Raw genomic sequence first — 18,999 nt, forward strand, 5'->3', positions numbered from 1 at the left:
ATGCGACGACGAACGTGAACAATTTCTCTTTCATTTACTTTCGTTGAACGCCGTTGACTTCCAGTGTTTTACAAACGCCTTCACCAAAACACGTGCGTATAATTTGTTTATTTGTGTTTTGCTTGTATAACAACTTTACCTAACTATTGGTGTCTCGGCACAATGGTTGGTTGTCTGTTGACCTGCTAGCATAAGGTGTATGGAACAGTCGTGTTATAACGTTGCCACGTTATGACAAATAAGTTTCATTCAAACTTTGTTCTATATTTATAGAGACAGAGTATCGAGTATGGGTTTTCCCCGGTCGCCAGTTCTCGGGTTTGTCGCAAACCACGGCGAACGTCTACATGAAAATATCGGGCGAGAAATCTTCAACGCATGTTATTAACGTCCCAAGGGGGTGTTTGGAGTTTACTTTCATGGTGGGTGTCTATAGTGGTGATGTGGGGTATATTTGTGTATGGTGTTGTTGCTATTCAAATGTGAGAGATCTTCTGATTATTATTTATCATGTAATCTGATGTCTGCCGTCCACGAGACTTGGTGTGTGATGACGTAAGATCACCAAACAAACAATCACGTAAGACTTCAATGTTTTCACAGCACCAGAACCTTGGAGTGTTGACCACTCTTGTAGTTGGGCACGATAACGCAGGTATCCTTCCCAAGTGGTTGTTGGGTGGCGTGGTCGTGAGGAATGAGATAACTAACCAGGTATAGTAACGGTGTATTCCTTATACGTGTATGGAACTTTGAACTTGTATATAAACTATGGGGCTTGAGGTTTTATTGCATAAGTACCAACGGTGTTGGAGGTATTGGTCCAACTTTGGTCTAAACGGCAAGAACCTCGACCATATACAATAAAGCTATGATATTCCCCCCAACCCCCCAGACCTTTCACTTCCCGTGCCATCGATGGATTGGGCGCGGAATCGACGACAATAGTTTGGAACGGTTGCTTGTGTCCAATATTGTGAGTAGGGGTCAAGACTTTGATGATTTCTCTACAAGGATATCTAAGGAACCGACCAAACTGTGAGTTGATGATGTCATACATGATGATGTCACAAATAACACTATGACATCACAGACCAGCATTGGGTGTAGCTGAACTGCAGGAACGCATGGGACGACACGTGAACGCGATCGTGAAGTATCAACATCACCCCATACATGACGTGAGGACGAACCATACACCACCACCTGCAAGTTTCACCAAGTTACTCGTGGATGGCTTGGTTGCAACCATCAACAAAGTCTTCACGCATGGAATTAAATCTGGTGGATTGTTTCAGTAAGTTGGATGGTTGTTACTTGTTTGTGATTTCTATGTTAATGTATATAATGTTTCCTCTGTTTTTTCGCTTATGTAAACTTTTTCGTTTGTTAACGAGAGCGAAGAAACAAAATAAAGTCTAAACCACATATTAATTAACATTCTGGTTGAATTCAAACCACAGAAAGAAAATTTTTGCATGGGATGTTTTGGTGGCGGGGTGCAACTTGTACCAATCAAACCCCCAACAACAACAACCATCGAACCCCCAACATACGAGACAACAACACACCAAGGTTGGGGGGGATTGGTTTCTAGGTACGTTGTGATGTCATATAACATTGGATCATGATGTCATAATGGGTTATTATTACAGGGAGTCGTAACAATGGACGACATCACAATCGAGATGATGAGACAACAATCGTACAAAGTCAAGAGAGGTGGGTGTGTCAGTGTGTACGCTGCTGTGGGCGTATGTGTCCTTGAGCGAGATGCTTAACAGCAATTGCTCCAACCCAGTGGTCACTAATGGATTGTCAATATTGTCAGCCATTCAGAAACAAAAACACCCACAAAATTACATACATGGTAACTTGCAAGCGGGCACGAGATGTATGAAACAGAACACCCGTGTTATTACGACTGTCGTTTCCCCGCCACACGAGGATAAACAAGTTACATTCATTCATCTCTTTATATTCATAATAGTGTTGAACGGATGAAAGTATCTATGGACTTAATGTGCTCGCTTTGCAATCGTGTTTCAAACATTCAACACACTTTGGGGAAAGATGAAATGTTTGTTCTGATTATTTGTATTTCACTTCAACAGCATTTACTGCCCGTGTGCCTTCCTAAGATTGCTTCTCTTGCCCAGGTTGGTTTGTTCTTTATAAGAGTTTTGAAATTTTTAAGTTTAATAACTTTTTATTATTTATAACTTTCAGGCCAGCAATTATTTTGATGAATCAGCATTTTTGTCGGACAATTCTGCCGTGTCATTCCTGGCACAAGTACTTTCGATGTTAAACGAATATAAACTTAATGTTGATGATTCGTTGTTCAGGGGATTGAAGTCTAAACTTATATCATAATTATGACATCATTGATTATTATTATTATACCAGTATTACATCATAATGTTCCCATTGTTTCACATTCCCCTAGTTTCAAAATATTCTGATTCTTGCCGATTTTCAATAAATTTTTGTGATTGAATAATTTGAAAGATATATATTGGGAAGAAACACCTCGTTCTCGCTTGTGGTTGTTAGAAAGTAACAAGCTTATTCGCTCCCCAAAGCCTTGTTTAAATATTGTGTACGGCGGCAACTAGTGGTAAAAATGTCGTTGAAACGATGTACGCGAGAAGTCGCTGTTAAGCTAAATTGTCAATCGCGTTATGACATCATAATGGAAAGTTGGAATCGCGCATAAGTTGAAACGCATGTTGTTTGTTTATTTATGAAGGTAATAAATAGGTTTTTGTGTTTATGAACACGTGTCGAAATGAAAACGCGCAAAGTTTCGATTTTGTTTTGATTTAAATTTCATTCAACCAATGGCAAGGCACGGTTATGGTTGTGAATATGACATCACAATCCACTTTATGTCGCATGTCATTCATCACAATATTGTTTGTTACGTAATATTGGATTTAACGCCTGGTTGCTGAAAGAATATTCAAATCTTGTTTAAAATAGTTTTAAATCTGCAGATATTAAAATAAATACATTAACTATATGACACCCACGTTGAAAATGATTAAAGGATATATGTGGATATATTATTAAGTGAACCTAGAGGCTCAAATTCGTGAGAAAGTCTCAAATATGATTTTAGGTAGTATTGAGTGAAGCTATTAATTTAGTTCGTACAAAATTTATTAAATATTTAATAAAACTTAACAACGTAAACAAGCTGTGTTCGAAATTTACTTCAAAGAGATATTTTGATTAAGTATTTAAATCACTTTAAACGGGTGTTTTTCAGAAAACTATTTTATGTTCCCGCCCATTGTCAATCATTAGAATTGTTTCATTTTGTTGCAACGACGCGCAAAGTAATTGGACCAATAATTACGCTTTGAAATTTTGGCTGTAAATCGAAATTTGAGAAAAAGGCAGAACTGTCGTGATGCGGCGGCTTTGGCAGTAGTGTGGGATTTATTTGGTAGCAGGTGTGGCAAGGTGTTTGCACACAGTAAGTGTGTGTCAGTATTGCATGGTTTGTAACTTTATGGTAGTTTATTATTGTGATGGACAGACTTTGTCAGTTAGTCATTTAAGGTGTTGTTAGTTTGTGCCTACGGCGACAGTTTATCACTCGGTTTATATCTCAATAGATGCAAAGTTTAGTTGAAACATGAACATTCAACGTGGACGAGCCATCTCTGTAAGTTCCGCCCTAGCCAACTTACCTCGCCCCAACTCCATTCGTCGAAGTTTATCTTCACAAAGTTTTCCGAGGTCTATCCGTGTTGTGGTGCTGGGAGCTGGTGGCGTCGGTAAAACAGGTGAACTTTGTGTTCTTATAATCGCGCTTGTCTGGCCTGTATGACGTCATATTAGCTTAACAAACTTAACCACCGTATCTCCATTGATGACGTCATAGGGGTATTTAAACTTTGATTCTGTCGTCACTTCCCGTTTGCATCGACTTTATTACGTTAGCAACTTGTCTTTGTTAGGTCTAATATGACGTCACAGTGCGATTTCACGCCCGCACTATCACGTTTGTTATGAAACAATGAAGGTGTGTCACGTGTTTGCGGTGAGCCAATTAAATACTTGGAATTTTACCCACGTGACCTTATTTGGCTAATTGACATAATTTTAGCGCCAAATTATCTTGTCATTATGACGTATACAATCATATATTATGAGATAACAATGAAACCGTCGCAAGTTCGTCAAAAAGTCGCGTTTGACGCGATTTAATTTGAAATCAAACCTTTGAATCACGTGATGTTAGCGATTGTTCGTAAACACGTGTCGTTGTGTCTCAAGTTGCGGAGTTGGTTCGAGGTTTTACTACAAGTGATGTTTAAGTAGAAGACATATTATGTAGTTACAATGTTGGATCGACAACACGGCGCCATGCGCTATTATAGCGGTTTGATTCATCCGCGGGTGAATATATCGAAAGTTATTTTGTCAATGTTTGCGCAAAAACACATAATTTCTTCGAATACGAAATAGCGAAAGCGTGGCCGCCGAACCCAATATACGTTTAGTTGAAAACACAGGGTTGAATAACCCCATATCATTGTGTATCACTGTATTCAGTAGTCTGTACTTTGAACAAAATTCCAAAAACTTTGAATTTAATTTCAGTTTTCGCTTAAAATTTCGGAAATTAGTTCCTCGCAAAGTTCCCCGCAAGTATTTAAACGAAGACTTTTCGCGTCTTCCGCGTTCGATACAAAGTTAAAACGCGTAACATGTACAAGCGTAACAATGATATCCTGTGACGTCACAAACTAAGTCAGGCGGTTGATCTGTGATGTCACAAACAACTTTATTTATTTATCTACGTAACAATGAGTTGAACGAGACGGCAAATTTTTTAATCTTTTCAAAAAATCAAAAGTTTAAATAAATTTTCAAAAAAAATGGTTTCGCTATCGCGCGTTTTGCTTGTTTAGTGGTTTATGACGTCATAATCGCTTGTATTAACGACAATCCAAAGTCTCGAATTTCAAGTTTCTCAAATAACGTTCATTACATCATGACGTCACAAACATGTTGTCGTGATATGACAATGGTGTCGACGCGTTTGAATCGCGACATCAATTGTTCATCATGTGCATTATGACGTCATAATACATGATCAAAATGACAATCAAAGATTTTCTCTTCGATATTTTGATTGACAGGTGAGCATGAGATTAATTTGGATTACAAGTCACGTGGTGTGGATTATACGCATCGTTGACTTTGAGGTTACGTCATAGTAGGTTATTTTGATAGTAAACAAATAATCTTCACAGATTTATAAAACCGCATCCTCAAGACTCCCATAAAGGGTTGTTAATGTTAAAACACGATCGGGAAACATGGGATATTATGTACTAATGGTATCTTGCCCCACAGTAATATATATGGTTTAAAATATAAACCTGTAACAATGGGAGAGTGTTTTGCACGATTGTTGTAGTATCCGCGGCAATTCTAATATTATGACGTCACAATCGATTAGTAGAAGGAATGTGAAATCGCGGCAACCGCGTAGCGATTATGAGGTTTCAATATTGACTGGAGCTTCATATTACAACTTATTACGTCACAAACGATCTTGTTAGGCAATCAATGGAAATCTGAAACCGTTGTTTTGGTTAATTCCCTCATGCGTGATAATGGGCATTGTTGAAGTGATTTTTTCCGTGTAAAACCCATTGTTTGAGTGATTGTTACCAAATAAAGCCGATTGTGAGCTTAATACAAGCCTCTGTGATGTCACTTTCTCCCCACCATAAACACGATGTCCCTGGTTCGCTGTGGCTCCAATCGCTCCAACCCAGTGGTCACTAATAGGTTGTCTATATTACCAGCCATGTGGAGAACCATTTACCCAACTATGGTTGCCCAAACACTTTGGCCGCATCAACTATTAATTAAAACCTACTTTGGTTCATTACGTCACGAAAGGTCAGAATAATTAGTGATCACGTGTCCATTAACTTCCATTGTCGATAACATCAACGTCATAATAGCGAGTGTTCGCTAGTGTCGATATGTTTATGACGAAACAACGAAACTTAATTATCGCGGTAAAGTTGACAGGATTGTGACGTAGCTGTGACGTATGGTGTCAATTAAATATTGGTTAAGTGGGAAAGTTGGTGTTTGGGGTGTTTACGTCATAACAATGTACAATATTATCTGCTTAAACTTCTATGTGTGTGTTAGGTTTACCAGCCACGGTTTTGACCTGGTGTTCTTCGTGTGTCACAAGTAACATTTTTAATGTTTATTTACAAGTAGCATGTTTAACGACGGTCGATTTGTTGCTGATTCTCTTCGTCGTTTTAAATAATTTGATTTTTGATATCGTATTTGAAAATTTAAATAAATTAGGTTATGTTATTATGACGTCATGGGATCACCTTAAGAATCACGGCTTACGATGCCACTGTGACGTCATAATGCAGCTATTGTCTCCTTTGTTTACCAACAATAAGTAGCATTTACACCAGAGCGTGGAAGATTCTAGATTTAGATTGTGACCCTTGGTTGCAAATGTTAGCTCACCGCAGGAATGTACGAATATAATCCTTGTGTTTGCATAGTTGTACAAAGAAAATCGAATTATCTTTGCAACTTTACACTGAAATAATTAAAGTTAATTATGTTTAATTGTCTAAACATGTTGCACTAAAATACGGTTTAGAGAACTTTGGTGTGACATAGGTAAGCCAAGTATTTCGCTAACTATGTTTGTTTGCACTTTTGTAGTTCAACAATTATAAACACGACTAAACCTATAACGTGTGTTAACAACCAACCTCTGTTTAATCTTTTACTTCCCCTTTTACAGCGATGGCGGTTCGATTCGTAACAAAGCGATTCATCGGCGACTACGACCCAAATCTAGGTAATTATGACATAATATATTGTTTGTATTATGACGTAACAAACATCCTTGTTTAGAAACTATCTACCGCCACACAGCGGTGGTTGACGACGAGGTCGTGAACTTTGAAATAATGGACACTGCTGGTCAACAGGTGGTTGTGACGTGTAATCGTGTATATTATTGTATTGTGACGTCACACTGGTTAGCGCGTCTGTCTCTAGACCAGCAGAATATGGGTTCAAGGCTTGATGCTGCTACCATTGTTGGTGTGCAGAAAATTCAACAAATGTGGCCCCAGCCCAGTGATCACTAATGGGTTGTCTAAATTGTCAGTCATAAAGCTGGCACAAGGTGTATAGAACAGAACACCAGTGTTATAACAACTGTCGCCCCCCCGCCATGCGAGGATAAATAAGTTACATTTATTCACCATTGTGTTTATAGGACGAAGAATCTTTAGCGTTGGAGGATAAATGTCGATGGGGCGAAGCTTTTATATTCGTCTACGACGTAACAGACAAGTATAGTTTCGTGGAACTCGATCGATTGAAGTTCGTCGCGAGTTACGCACATTCGAAATCTCGGTTAAGTTTCACGCCTTGCTGGGGTTTGGTCGGGAATAAATCGGATCTGGCGGACCATGAGCGGATTATTAGCATCGAGGAAGGAAGGGAGCGTGCGCGGGACTTGAGGTGCCATATCTTCCGCGAAATATCGGTAAAAGAGTCGATGTATGAAGCGGGTGAGGTGTTTGAGGATTTGTGGCGGGAGTTTTCAAAGAGAAGCCCTCGATCGCCATCTAGCAGTCAGCGGCGAAAGTTTTCATACAGGATCCAGGATAAGATACCGGTGTTGAATTCGAACTCGTGCGCATGCGATACATGGCGTCACAGCCCGCATAATGTCGTTACCAGCCTCGCTAATACATTGAGACGACAATCTCTAGCAAGCGGACTCATCAAGTATTCCAAGGACTTCTACTCGAGGGATGATGACCGGATCGACGAGGTGACGCGGAATATTCCACGAATCCCGGAAGTTGAGACAGAGGAAAGCGAAGTCAGCGACGAACCGCGACGGCGACGACGTAACGCTGTGGTGGGTGGTTTCAACCCCCCCGCCACCCCACGAAGGACGCCACTATCAAAAGCTCTCAGCGTTGATAATGTGTTCAGTAAGGCGATGCATGAACGTGATGACGTATCATCGTCATCCACTACGTCATCAATTACGTCACTAAACGGTTCAATAAGTCCCTCCAACAAACAAATATTTGAAAGTTTCGAAGGGACGAGAAGCGATTCCGATTCGTCCCCCCAGTCACGTGACAACAATGCTAGTATTGTGACGTCATACCCGCAATCATATTTTCCCGCCATTACTTCAACATACTGATCACGTGATCAAAATTTTTATTTCGTAATAAATGTTAATTGTGACGTCATAGTGTCACCACCAAGCAATGATTATTACGTCACAGTTGAATGATTATTTATTTGAAGAAGTTTCACTGTTACGTCACTATTCATTGTTAAAGAACAATCGATGATTGTTAAACAGGTTTATGACGTCATTATTGATGATTGTTTGATACAATAGAAAGGTTGGTATGACGTAGACAATGCTACGTTTCACGTAATATCTGAAGTTATTGTGACGTGACGTTTGTTCGGTTTGCGTTGACGCGGTTGCTATGTTGCTCCACCGTGCGGATTCGGAGGTAAGCTTGGTTTCTATGTTGCTCGTCGTTGATTGGTTGGATTGATCACGTTGTAGTTGCGTCATAGTCACCTCATTGTTTGAACAATCGTCGTTATTATGACGTGTCGTCTTGACTTCCGCTTGTAACAATTCAATTTCAGATTCCTGTGTGATGTAACGAGTAGTGACTTAATACGTGACGTGTATATGACGTCATTACCTGCATTTCAATGATGTGACGTAGTTCTTCCATCTCATTGGCAAGTTGTTCGTTCTTCGATATCACAGGAAATCTACGATGTAAGGGGTAAGATGGTTTATATAAGGGGTAAGATGGGACATGGTTTATCGTCACATTTGGTTGCAAACAAAGAATATTTACAGAATTATTAAACCGTATCCTCACGACTCCAAAAGAGAGTTGGTAATTGTTAAAACACGATCGGTAAATATGGAATATTATGTGTTAACACTACCCATCTTACCCCGATGTCCCTACTGTCCTATATTTACACCTTTAATATATGACGTCACCAACCTTTCATTTGTCAACGACTTGGTGCTCTCCCACGCCCTCTTGTGTTGCTTCCTCCTGTTCTCCGTCATCCTGAGGAAGAAAGATCGATTCCTCGTCCAACCAGGTGATCTCCTACGTCATAATTACGTCATCATCACGTCATTACCACACACACCACGTGACTAACCTCCTCACATCCGGTTTTATATTATTTCTATGTTCTGACGTAGACTCGCTTACTAGCGACACCAAGCTGCAAACAGATGAATCCATGTCGCATTGTTCGTCATAATGATCCTCTGTTCCATTGTCACAAACTTCTATTGTCTCTGTGTGTGACGTCACAGACGATAACTTATCGGGATACTGGAATCTTGTGTCTGTGACGTCATAAGTGCAAGATGACTTTGGTATTTTAGAATTAGTTGTTTCTTTTAATAGAACGCGACGCGCTCTTTCGGTGGTCTGTTTTCCATCTATGACGTCATAATATGTAGATAATGGTACTTGGTGTGATTGACAGGTGACCTCGGGTGACCTTTCAAGAGAGATGCGACCACTATCGGTGGTTATTATCGATGCAGGGCTACCGCATGGTGGCAGTCGAGGTTTAGGCAACTTTTGATTGGTTGGTTTAACACACGTGACTTGAGGAGAGTTCTGCATGACGGATTTTGTATCTATGACGTCATATTGGTTCACCGATGTTTCAGTGGCGTCATAATGCTTGGTTCTTTTCTTCCTTCTATACGTAATATTGGGCGAACGCGATATTTCCGTGAACCTCGGCGTCAATGTTTTATCGTCGGTTTTACAAACTGACTTGAACATTTGTTTCAAGTTCGAACTGGATGGTCGAGGTAGACGTCGCCATCTTGGTTTGGTGTTTTCCATTATTAAACCTAAACAACTTAAAACTGTAAAATATTAATAACTTTATAGAATTGTTGAGATTATGGTGGCGAAAAACAAAGATCATATAACGAAAAGACAGAATATAGCTACTAAACGATAGTCGTTAAAACACGCAGATAAAATAAATAAAACAACATTGTTTACAAACGTGGCTGTTAAACCATCTTTAAGTTTCTGGTAAACTTTGTAGGAAGTAGAAGTAACTTACACGACAGTCGTTATAACGCACTAAAGATAAACGACAGACTTCCCGACCTGCTGATAAACCAACTACACAGCTGCTCTGCACACGAAGGTTCATAATACCCAGCCATTCGCAAATGTGAATAATTTATATCTAACTCCCCGGTAAATCGATAAAATTTGTGTTTAATCTTTAGCGCCCTCTTGCAGTTGCTACAAACAACAAACAAAACTTTTTTCTTTCGCGCGAATTTTGATTGTTTTTCGCGATAAAGCTGTGATGTCATAGTAGGTGATAATTAACGCAACAATGAACGTCGTCACGTCACTGACAAACGGCGACAATTGTATGGAAACAACTAAACTTGAAGTATTTTGTTGTTTATTTACATTCGCTTCACACTCCATTATTACAAGTGTAACTGACCTAATACATTTTAACGCATAATTTATTTAACTTTTTATGTGTGTAATAGTTTAATTTCGTGATTGTTTCTTATGATTATCCACATATAATATATACAAATGGGAGTGGCAACCATGGATAAGTCACTTATAAAATCCCAAATTAAGATTATAATTAACATAATAGTCTTATGTGTAGTTTATGTAAATGTTTATTGTATGTACGTGTAAAACATATAATGTATGTAACAATACGTATATAACCATATAGAGTGGTTTGCAAGCTTAACCCAGAGTATTTTACAAAGGTTGCAGCAACCCCCCTTGAAATTGTAAAAGCAATTCATGATTAAAATATTCCAACAAAACTACAGTTCTACTTTTTGCAATTGACCCGTTCGACCCTTGAAATTTTGTAAATTCAACGCCACTTCATAAGTTTATGTAATAATAGGTTTGGTTGTGTTCTTATAATAGGTATTATGACATCATACATAGCAGTGTCACCATATAAGTGGAGGTTGTATCTTATCAGTGACAATCCTCACTATATAATGGTGTCAAGCATTGTGATGTCACATATTGTGGAAGACAGTTGCAAAGCATTGTTTAACAAGATACAGGTTTGTGATGTCATAATGGTTTGTCTACTGTATATTATGCAAGGTTTTAATATTTTGTTTACTGTACGTTCAATATATGTTGGTTTAATCCTCGCTTAACAATGTTTATTGTGTTAACGACTGTCGTTTGCTGTTAGTTTCTTTCTCTTGGTTTAAATTTAGTTTTCACTTTTGTATTCAAAGCAACAAATACACCATGTTGTGTCAATGCAATAAATGGCAACCCAATTTATAAAACATTGTTTGATTTAGTTTGCTGTGAAAAATCTACCATGGCGGCCTGGGATCCAAGTCAAGCAAAAGCTGCAGCGTGTTATCTAAGGTTAGATCCCAAAGATATGATGGAGATTCAGTCGCAACCTTTCGTGGGGAAGAAAGCGGTGAGTGTGTCCGTGTGGTATAATTGTTCGTGGTGTCAATGCATTAATTATCGCTGATTATTCCAAGGTTTAACTGTGTCTGGTAATAATAGAATAATTTGTTGTTTTAATTTTGTTAGTTTTATGACATCACATGATTCACACATTGTATTATGACATCACACATTATATTATGATATCAGACGTTGTCTTATGACATCACACGTTGTCTTATGACATCACACGTTGTATTATGACACCAAAATAATCATTATGACATCACAGGTATGGATTCCGTGTAAAAAGGTAGTTTATCGCAAAGGGGAAATTATTGGACCTTCCGACAAAAAAGATTGCAAACTCGTTCTTGCGGAAAATGGGGACGTAAGTCACATGACATGATTATATGTTGTTGGTTTGTTTTGTAACAATGCTGCGCGGTGTTTGTTTATAAATTCAGTGCATACAACTTTACCCCATCGCCCCCAACTGTTACAAAATATTTATAACCAATTAACTTGCTTTAATTCAATCACAAAGTCTGTACCGCCCCTTAACATGCAGTAGCCAACATTCCCTCCCCACATACATATCAACCAAACACACCACTCTATGCGTGCCACAACAGATAACCATCCAACGTCTGCTAAACATCAAGTAATCACCGAATGTTGAGTGTTTATGATAACACCAATATGTGGGTGATTGATAAGAACTGTCTTTATACAATCCATCTGTTTTAAACAACTAATTATTAAATTTATATTGTTTATTTGACCAGAATTAATCTTCTGGTAAAAATGTTAATTTTATTTCACCAACATTTTCCTGCCATCTGCCAAAAACGTTGATTGATTTCAACATTACATTATACCTTTGTAGCAACGTCAGCATTACTTTATAAAAGCATGAAATGCAGGAAGTTCATGTTAAAGAAGACAACATCGATGAACAAAACCCTCCCAAGTTCACCCTCATTGAAGACATGGCGAACATGACGTATCTTAACGAACCATCTGTGCTTAATAACCTCAAACTAAGATACGAAAAGTTTCTCATTTATGTAAGTTGTGATTATTGTTTCTTGTTTTATGTATGTTGTTTCTATGTGGACGATAACTGGTAGTATCTAACCTTGGCCGAGCTGTCAAGGGAAGATCTCTCATCCATGACCATTAAAGCCCTTGTCACCTACCTTCGGGGAACAACAAGCTTCAACATTTGGTGAGGTTCATGGGGCAGCACCCTGGGTGTTGGGGTAATGGGCCATAGAACACATGGTAAAGAATCTTCAACATAGAGTTGATGAGAAATCATACATGAATCATTTATACGTTAGTTAACTTTAGATATCTCCCGCAGACCTACTCTGGTTTGTTCTGTGTCACGATCAACCCGTACAAACTCCTCCCTGTCTACGAAACATACGTTGTGGGTTGCTATAAAGGGAAACGAAGAGCGGAGATGCCGCCCCATATTTTCTCCATCGCTGATAATGCTTATAATGATATGTTGCGAAGTAAGTTGTTGTTTGAATATATGTTGAATGTATACTTGTCACATTCTGTTATAAGATCTGTTTATATTTCATACAATATTTATCTAAACATTCGAACATAAATACACGGATGTGAGAACAATCCTTTGCACTATCCAACATATCTTTGTAACCGGATGTTTGTTTTGCAGATCGCGAAAATCAATCTATGCTCATCACGTAAGTTAAACTGATGCAACCATGTAAACTATGATTGATGTAAAAAACAATTCATGTTAATTAAGGTCGATGGCGCAGCTGCTAAAATAATGAATTTAAACGCAAAAAACTAAATATCGCGTTTGCCCTAACTCTAATTCTACCAATTTTAAATTAAAATAAATTTCATAAGACGGGAAAGGATGTTATTGAGTTAATTGTGATGTAATTGAATTGATTATGACATCACAGAGGTGAATCGGGGGCAGGGAAAACAGTGAACACGAAACGAGTGATTCAATATTTTGCTACGGTTGCTGCTTTGGGTGACGCAAAGGTGGAAGATGGGAAGGTATATTGTTTCTATGGGGGGTATAACATGGATATCTTATATTATAACATAGATATCATATACTATAACATAGACATCTTATATATAGAGTACTAAAGGCACGCTTGAAGACCAAATCATCCAAGCCAACCCAGCCATGGAAGCTTTCGGTAACGCCAAGACGATAAGAAACGATAATTCATCGAGATTTGTGAGTTTGGTTTGTAACGGTTGTTGATGTTCGTTCATGGTTGTTGTTTCAGGGCAAATTTATTCGGATTCATTTTGGAACAACAGGAAAGCTCGCTTCTGGTGATATAGAGACATGTAAGTATGATGTCATAATGTGTGTGACGTCATAGTAATACTAATGACATCATACAGACCTACTGGAGAAATCGCGCGTTATCTTTCAACAACCAGGCGAACGAGGGTTCCATATTTTCTACCAAATTATATCGGGAGCTAAACCCGAACTGCTGGGTGAGGGTGTTGGTTTTAACGACCGTCGTTTTGCTACTAATTCCTTCTTTTTGTTGTTTTAATTAATTTGATCTTCGATATCGTATTTAAGATAAATTAACATTGTATTGTGACATCATACCAACCCCATTGTGACATCATACCAACCCCATTGTGACATCATACCAACCCCATTGTGACATCATACCAACCTCATTGTGACATCATACCAACCCCATTGTGACATCATACCAACCCCATTGTGACATCATACCAACCTCATTGTGACATCATACCAACCCCATTATTCCAGAGAACCTTCTGATAACGACCGATCCGTACGATTACAAATACATGTCGCAAGGTGACGTGGCAGTGGCGAGCATCGACGATGCCGATGAGTTGAATGCTACGGACGTAAGTTGGTGTTGGGGGTTTAAGGGGTTTGGGGGGTATTGGGGACAAACCATACTGTGGTTATTGGGTGAAGGGTGCGAGGGTAACATGGTTCATACACTTAATACTGTGTTCATAACATACATGATAGCACACACCCCATGCTAACCCACTATACAGACAGCGTTTGACGTGCTGGGTTTCTCGCAAGACGAGAAGAACGGGATTTATCGCATCATGGGCTCGATTATGCACACGGGAAACATGAAGTTCAAACAAAAACCCCGTGAGGAGCAAGCGGAAGCCGATGGAACGGAAGGTTCGTTGATGTTTGGGGGGTTCTGGTTGTTTTGTCATGATATTCGTGTAACTTGGTGAATAGTAACAGTGTTATGTAATATTCCTGGATGCAAGAGGTTTCATTTGGCTTGTGTAATGTTTATTTTAACCTCTCTTTATAAAAATTTTAAAATATTGTTGAAAAATACCCAATGTTTGAATGATTGTCTTCATTGGCGTCTCGCCGTCTCGTATAAAAAATTCGTCTAAACTTTGTTTAATCTTCACAAACACTAGATGCCGATAAAGTGACCTACCTGCTCGGGATAAATTCCGCAGAATTCGTGAAATCCATCCTTTCACCGAGGGTTAGAGTTGGAAACGATTACGTTACTAAAGGACAAACCGTGCAACAATGCTACTACTCCACTGGTGCGCTGTCCAAGGTGATGAAGTGATGGTTGAAGGACTCTGCTTGTTTGTATAGACACGTAACACCAGAGTAAAAGCTGGTTTAAGTTTAAAACTAGGGTGTTGATACATTTAATGTAGCCACCCATAACACATCCATACCAACCTACCCTAACCGACCTATATATTTATATTAGGCGGTTTACGAGAAGCTATTCAACTGGTTGGTGAAACGAATCAACGAAACATTAAGCACGAGGTTGCCACGAAGTTTCTTCATCGGCGTCCTCGATATCGCTGGGTTTGAAATATTTGATGTGAGTTCTGTTGTTGTATAATAGGTGTCAATATAATGTGGGTTTGTTTAGTTACCAACAATAATAACCATAGAAACCATATATAGTTCAACAGCTTCGAGCAACTGTGTATTAACTTCACGAACGAAAAGCTTCAACAATTCTTCAATCATCACATGTTCGTATTGGAACAAGAAGAATACAAGCGGGAGGGAATTGATTGGGTTTTCATCGATTTTGGTCTCGATCTTCAAGCTTGTATCGAACTTATTGAAAAAGTTAGGATAACATATAATTCTATTGAAACTTAATTTTGTGTTTCTTCATACATAAGCTTGTTTTGATCTCTTTGATTGCAAAAGAAATACGACGCATGTTTTAAGTCTATATCGGACCTCACCCAAAGTATTCATATTATATATTAATACAACCCACCCTCAGCCCCTAGGCATCATGTCCATCCTTGAGGAGGAATGTATGTTTCCCAAAGCTACCGATCTAACGTTTAAGGAGAAACTTTACATGAACCATCTTGGGAAATCGAACAACTTCATCAAGCCTCGGCCGCAGATAAAGAGGAAGTTCGAAGCTCATTTCGAACTTATTCATTACGCTGGAATCGTAAGTTGGTTGCGCAATATTATGATTAAACATAACGACAGTGAGTATGTTGTATGTGAAACAAATAACTCTGTTACAGCAGCATAAATAAGCTAGAAAGATAATTATTTATGTAAATACAACGTTGGCATAACAGACTGATGATGTTAGTTGTTTGGGAGATTCCGCTTGTGACGACATTCGTTGGACGATACATCACCGTTTGGGTTGTAACCAACATAGTGTATATGCATGGATTGGCTGTAACAACATGATTGCAACATCAGTGTTAACACACCACGTTACCAGGTTGGTTACAACATCAGTGGTTGGTTGGAGAAAAACAAGGATCCGCTGAATAACTCGGTCGTTGCGCTTTATAAAAAGTCGTCGCTGAAGGTGTTGGCAATGATATGGGAGAGTTATGTATCTCCGGAGGAAGGTAGGGGTGTGGCGGGGGTTGTTGGGGTTGGGGGGTGTTGGGGGTTGCTGTCTCAATGGTCAGCCAACCACAAAAACACTCACGTAGTCAAGTGTGAAAGTAATTGTCGAGTAAATGGTTTTTGTAAAGGATGAACATCTGTTGCATTGTTTATTGCAATATGATGGCAATGATAAACAAGTTGTTGTTGTTGTTTGTCCCACAGCGATGGCGAACAAGAAGTCGTCAGGCAAGGGAGGGGGTCGGAGACAGAAAGGGGGTTCGTTTCAAACCGTGTCGTCGTTACATCGGGTATTATGACATCACACACCATTATAACATACATAACAATGTCCATTATTCAGGAATCATTGAACCGTTTGATGACGAACCTCCGTTCCACTCAACCACACTTCGTGCGTTGCATTATTCCCAACGAGATGAAAAAGCCGGGATATTTGGACAACGCGCTGACGTTGCACCAACTTAGGTGTAACGGTGTGTTGGAGGGAATTAGGATTTGCAGGAAAGGATTCCCGAGCAGGATCCTCTACGCCGAGTTTAAACAAAGGTAAAACATGGATATCATATTTCGAATATTTAAACTTTCAACAACATCTGTTATCACCAACCCTAGGTATCGAATATTAAACCCGGCATCGATCCCCGACGGACAATTCCTCGACAGCAAGAAAGCCACGGAAAAGTTGATGGCATCACTGGAACTGGATGTTGCGCAATATAGATTCGGCAACACTAAGATATTCTTCAAAGCTGGAATGTTGGGAACGCTAGAAGATATGAGAGATGAAAGGTTGACGATCATAATCACGAGAATGCAATCGAGGGGGAGGGGAAAGCAGATGAGGGTCGAGTTTAAGAAGATGTTAGAACGAAAGTAAGGATAAGCGCCAAACCTGGGGTGGCAGGGTGGGCAGGCCAACCCCGGAATTAAGTTAGTTTTGTTTCAAGCAATTGTATTTTTTGTATTCTTAATTCCACATTCAACTAAATTCTTATATTTTATTATAAATCATAACATTCCATTAGACAAGCATGCTCGTTGATCCAAGCAAACATACGTGCGTATCTCGCCGTTCGTAACTGGGTGTGGATGCGATTGATGTTTAAGATCAAACCACTTCTTAAATCGGCCGAGAACGCCAAGGAGATGGAACAAATAGAGAAAGAAAAAGCCGACCTTGAGGAAAATTATGAACGAGAGAAGAAAAGAAGGCAAGAGTTGGAAGATTCGCAAGTCTCGTTGATTCAGGACAAGAATGATCTTGTGCTCCAACTTAATGCTGTAAGTTGGGGGTTTGGGGCTTTAACTTAATGCTGTGAGTTGGGGGTTTGGGGCTTTAACTTAATGCTGTGAGTTGGGGGTTTGGGGCTTGCATCCATAGAAACACAGAGTAACTTGGTAGATTTTGGTATTTTAGTGACTTTTCCAATGGGTTTAAACAAAATGTTTTTTTTGTGTTAATTTAAAGGAACAAGAAAACCTTCAAGATGCCGAAGATAGATGTGACCAACTTATCAAGTCTAAAGTTGAAATGGAATCCAAACTTAAAGGTGGGTGGTTTGTAGTTACAGACTGCATCTAAATGATGATGTTCACATATTTGATCCGTTGAGTAAAACGCTCCTGACTGTAAATTTCAACAATTCATGTTCGTCGCCTTTCCCACAAACCATATATTTTGTTGAATCGTTAGATTTATCGGAGCGTTTGGAAGATGAGGAGGAAGCGAACAACGATATTTTGTCAAAGAAACGGAAACTTGAAGATGAATGTTCGGAGTTGAAGAAAGATATCGATGATTTGGAGTTGACGTTGGCTAAAGTGGAAAAGGAGAAGCACGCAACTGAGAATAAGGTGGGGGGGGTGCGTGTGGGGGTGTGTTGATGCAAAGGTGGGAAAACATTGCACTGAATAAGAATTTTGTCTGTTATTTGTTGAATTATATTCTTGTCAACACCTATATTTCGTTTGTGTAAACCTCTGGGTTGTTCGTGCAGGCTTATCTTAATTGAAAGGTTTAAAGCTTGGGTTATAGGGGTTGTACAAGTTGGAAATGGATTCATATTTTTGATGTTAACCCAAACATGATGAGGTTGCCATCGCCACCCATATAAATATATCTTATATATTCGATAACTTGATGTGTTTGTTGAAGGTTAAAAACTTGAATGAAGAAGTTTCAACGTTGGAGGAAAGTCTGGAACGTTCAAACAAAGAAAAGAAATCTCTCCAGGAGGCGCACCAGCAAACTTTAGACGATCTTCAGCAGGAGGAAGATAAAGTTAACAGTTTGTCGAAACATAAAAGTAAATTGGAACAACAAGTAGATGATGTGAGTTGTTATTTGGTTAATATTCTATGTGTGGTTCTATGGCATGCCTGAGGTATAAGCCAGGTTTCTACTTCCCAAAATGTGTATTATATAAGATATGGGGGATCAACATTATATATATTACATAACAACACTTATACGTCCCAGCTCGAAGCCTCGTTAGAACAAGAGAAGAAAATACGAATGGA

General features: G+C 39.0%; 4 protein-coding genes across 4 annotated transcripts in view; 3 read left to right on the top strand and 1 right to left on the bottom strand.

Moving 5' to 3' along the window:
* Positions 1–2,503, top strand: part of LOC100187283 (DENN domain-containing protein 5B-like) — a 7,832-nt gene extending 5,329 nt beyond the window's left edge. The window contains exons 17-25 of the mRNA XM_026837821.1: positions 1–92; positions 274–422; positions 604–714; positions 896–1,038; positions 1,094–1,297; positions 1,464–1,597; positions 1,656–1,722; positions 1,991–2,159; positions 2,230–2,503. The exon at positions 1–92 is cut by the window's left edge and continues 29 nt beyond it. Of these exons, the coding sequence (XP_026693622.1) occupies positions 1–92; positions 274–422; positions 604–714; positions 896–1,038; positions 1,094–1,297; positions 1,464–1,597; positions 1,656–1,722; positions 1,991–2,159; positions 2,230–2,376 (1,216 nt within the window). The 3' untranslated portion in view covers positions 2,377–2,503. The remainder of the gene's footprint in view (positions 93–273; positions 423–603; positions 715–895; positions 1,039–1,093; positions 1,298–1,463; positions 1,598–1,655; positions 1,723–1,990; positions 2,160–2,229) is intronic.
* Positions 2,504–3,312: 809 nt separating this feature from the next.
* On the top strand, positions 3,313–8,319 carry LOC100181798 (ras-like protein family member 11A). Its single transcript, XM_002126941.5, has 5 exons — positions 3,313–3,484; positions 3,627–3,797; positions 6,821–6,877; positions 6,934–7,010; positions 7,304–8,319. Exons 2-5 carry the CDS (start codon positions 3,647–3,649, stop codon positions 8,252–8,254), a joined length of 1,236 nt encoding a protein of 411 aa, XP_002126977.1. The 5' UTR covers positions 3,313–3,484; positions 3,627–3,646; the 3' UTR covers positions 8,255–8,319.
* A 9-nt stretch (positions 8,320–8,328) lies between these two features.
* Positions 8,329–10,124, bottom strand: LOC100177054. The gene is made up of 4 exons (XM_002126822.5): positions 9,265–10,124; positions 9,099–9,209; positions 8,781–8,853; positions 8,329–8,725 (listed from the first exon to the last, which is right to left on the bottom strand). The coding sequence occupies exons 1-4, from the start codon at positions 9,969–9,971 to the stop codon at positions 8,381–8,383; spliced, it is 1,236 nt and encodes a 411-aa protein (XP_002126858.1). The 5' UTR covers positions 9,972–10,124; the 3' UTR covers positions 8,329–8,380.
* A 971-nt stretch (positions 10,125–11,095) lies between these two features.
* The window catches only part of LOC100182775 (myosin-7), a 9,357-nt gene continuing 1,453 nt past the window's right edge, over positions 11,096–18,999 (top strand). The window contains exons 1-25 of the mRNA XM_018815000.2: positions 11,096–11,203; positions 11,456–11,583; positions 11,848–11,946; positions 12,482–12,625; positions 12,925–13,081; positions 13,252–13,279; positions 13,511–13,610; positions 13,699–13,800; positions 13,853–13,916; positions 13,974–14,072; positions 14,365–14,468; positions 14,628–14,766; positions 15,024–15,172; positions 15,335–15,454; positions 15,541–15,711; positions 15,875–16,054; positions 16,343–16,475; positions 16,681–16,766; positions 16,820–17,025; positions 17,092–17,352; positions 17,505–17,760; positions 17,948–18,029; positions 18,173–18,333; positions 18,635–18,811; positions 18,959–18,991. Coding sequence (XP_018670545.1) covers positions 11,476–11,583; positions 11,848–11,946; positions 12,482–12,625; positions 12,925–13,081; positions 13,252–13,279; positions 13,511–13,610; positions 13,699–13,800; positions 13,853–13,916; positions 13,974–14,072; positions 14,365–14,468; positions 14,628–14,766; positions 15,024–15,172; positions 15,335–15,454; positions 15,541–15,711; positions 15,875–16,054; positions 16,343–16,475; positions 16,681–16,766; positions 16,820–17,025; positions 17,092–17,352; positions 17,505–17,760; positions 17,948–18,029; positions 18,173–18,333; positions 18,635–18,811; positions 18,959–18,991 — 3,159 coding nt within the window. The 5' untranslated portion in view covers positions 11,096–11,203; positions 11,456–11,475. The remainder of the gene's footprint in view (positions 11,204–11,455; positions 11,584–11,847; positions 11,947–12,481; positions 12,626–12,924; positions 13,082–13,251; positions 13,280–13,510; positions 13,611–13,698; positions 13,801–13,852; positions 13,917–13,973; positions 14,073–14,364; positions 14,469–14,627; positions 14,767–15,023; positions 15,173–15,334; positions 15,455–15,540; positions 15,712–15,874; positions 16,055–16,342; positions 16,476–16,680; positions 16,767–16,819; positions 17,026–17,091; positions 17,353–17,504; positions 17,761–17,947; positions 18,030–18,172; positions 18,334–18,634; positions 18,812–18,958; positions 18,992–18,999) is intronic.

The sequence above is a fragment of the Ciona intestinalis genome, unplaced genomic scaffold (genome assembly GCF_000224145.3).
Source record: "Ciona intestinalis unplaced genomic scaffold, KH HT000023.2, whole genome shotgun sequence".
NCBI lineage: Eukaryota > Metazoa > Chordata > Ascidiacea > Phlebobranchia > Cionidae > Ciona > Ciona intestinalis.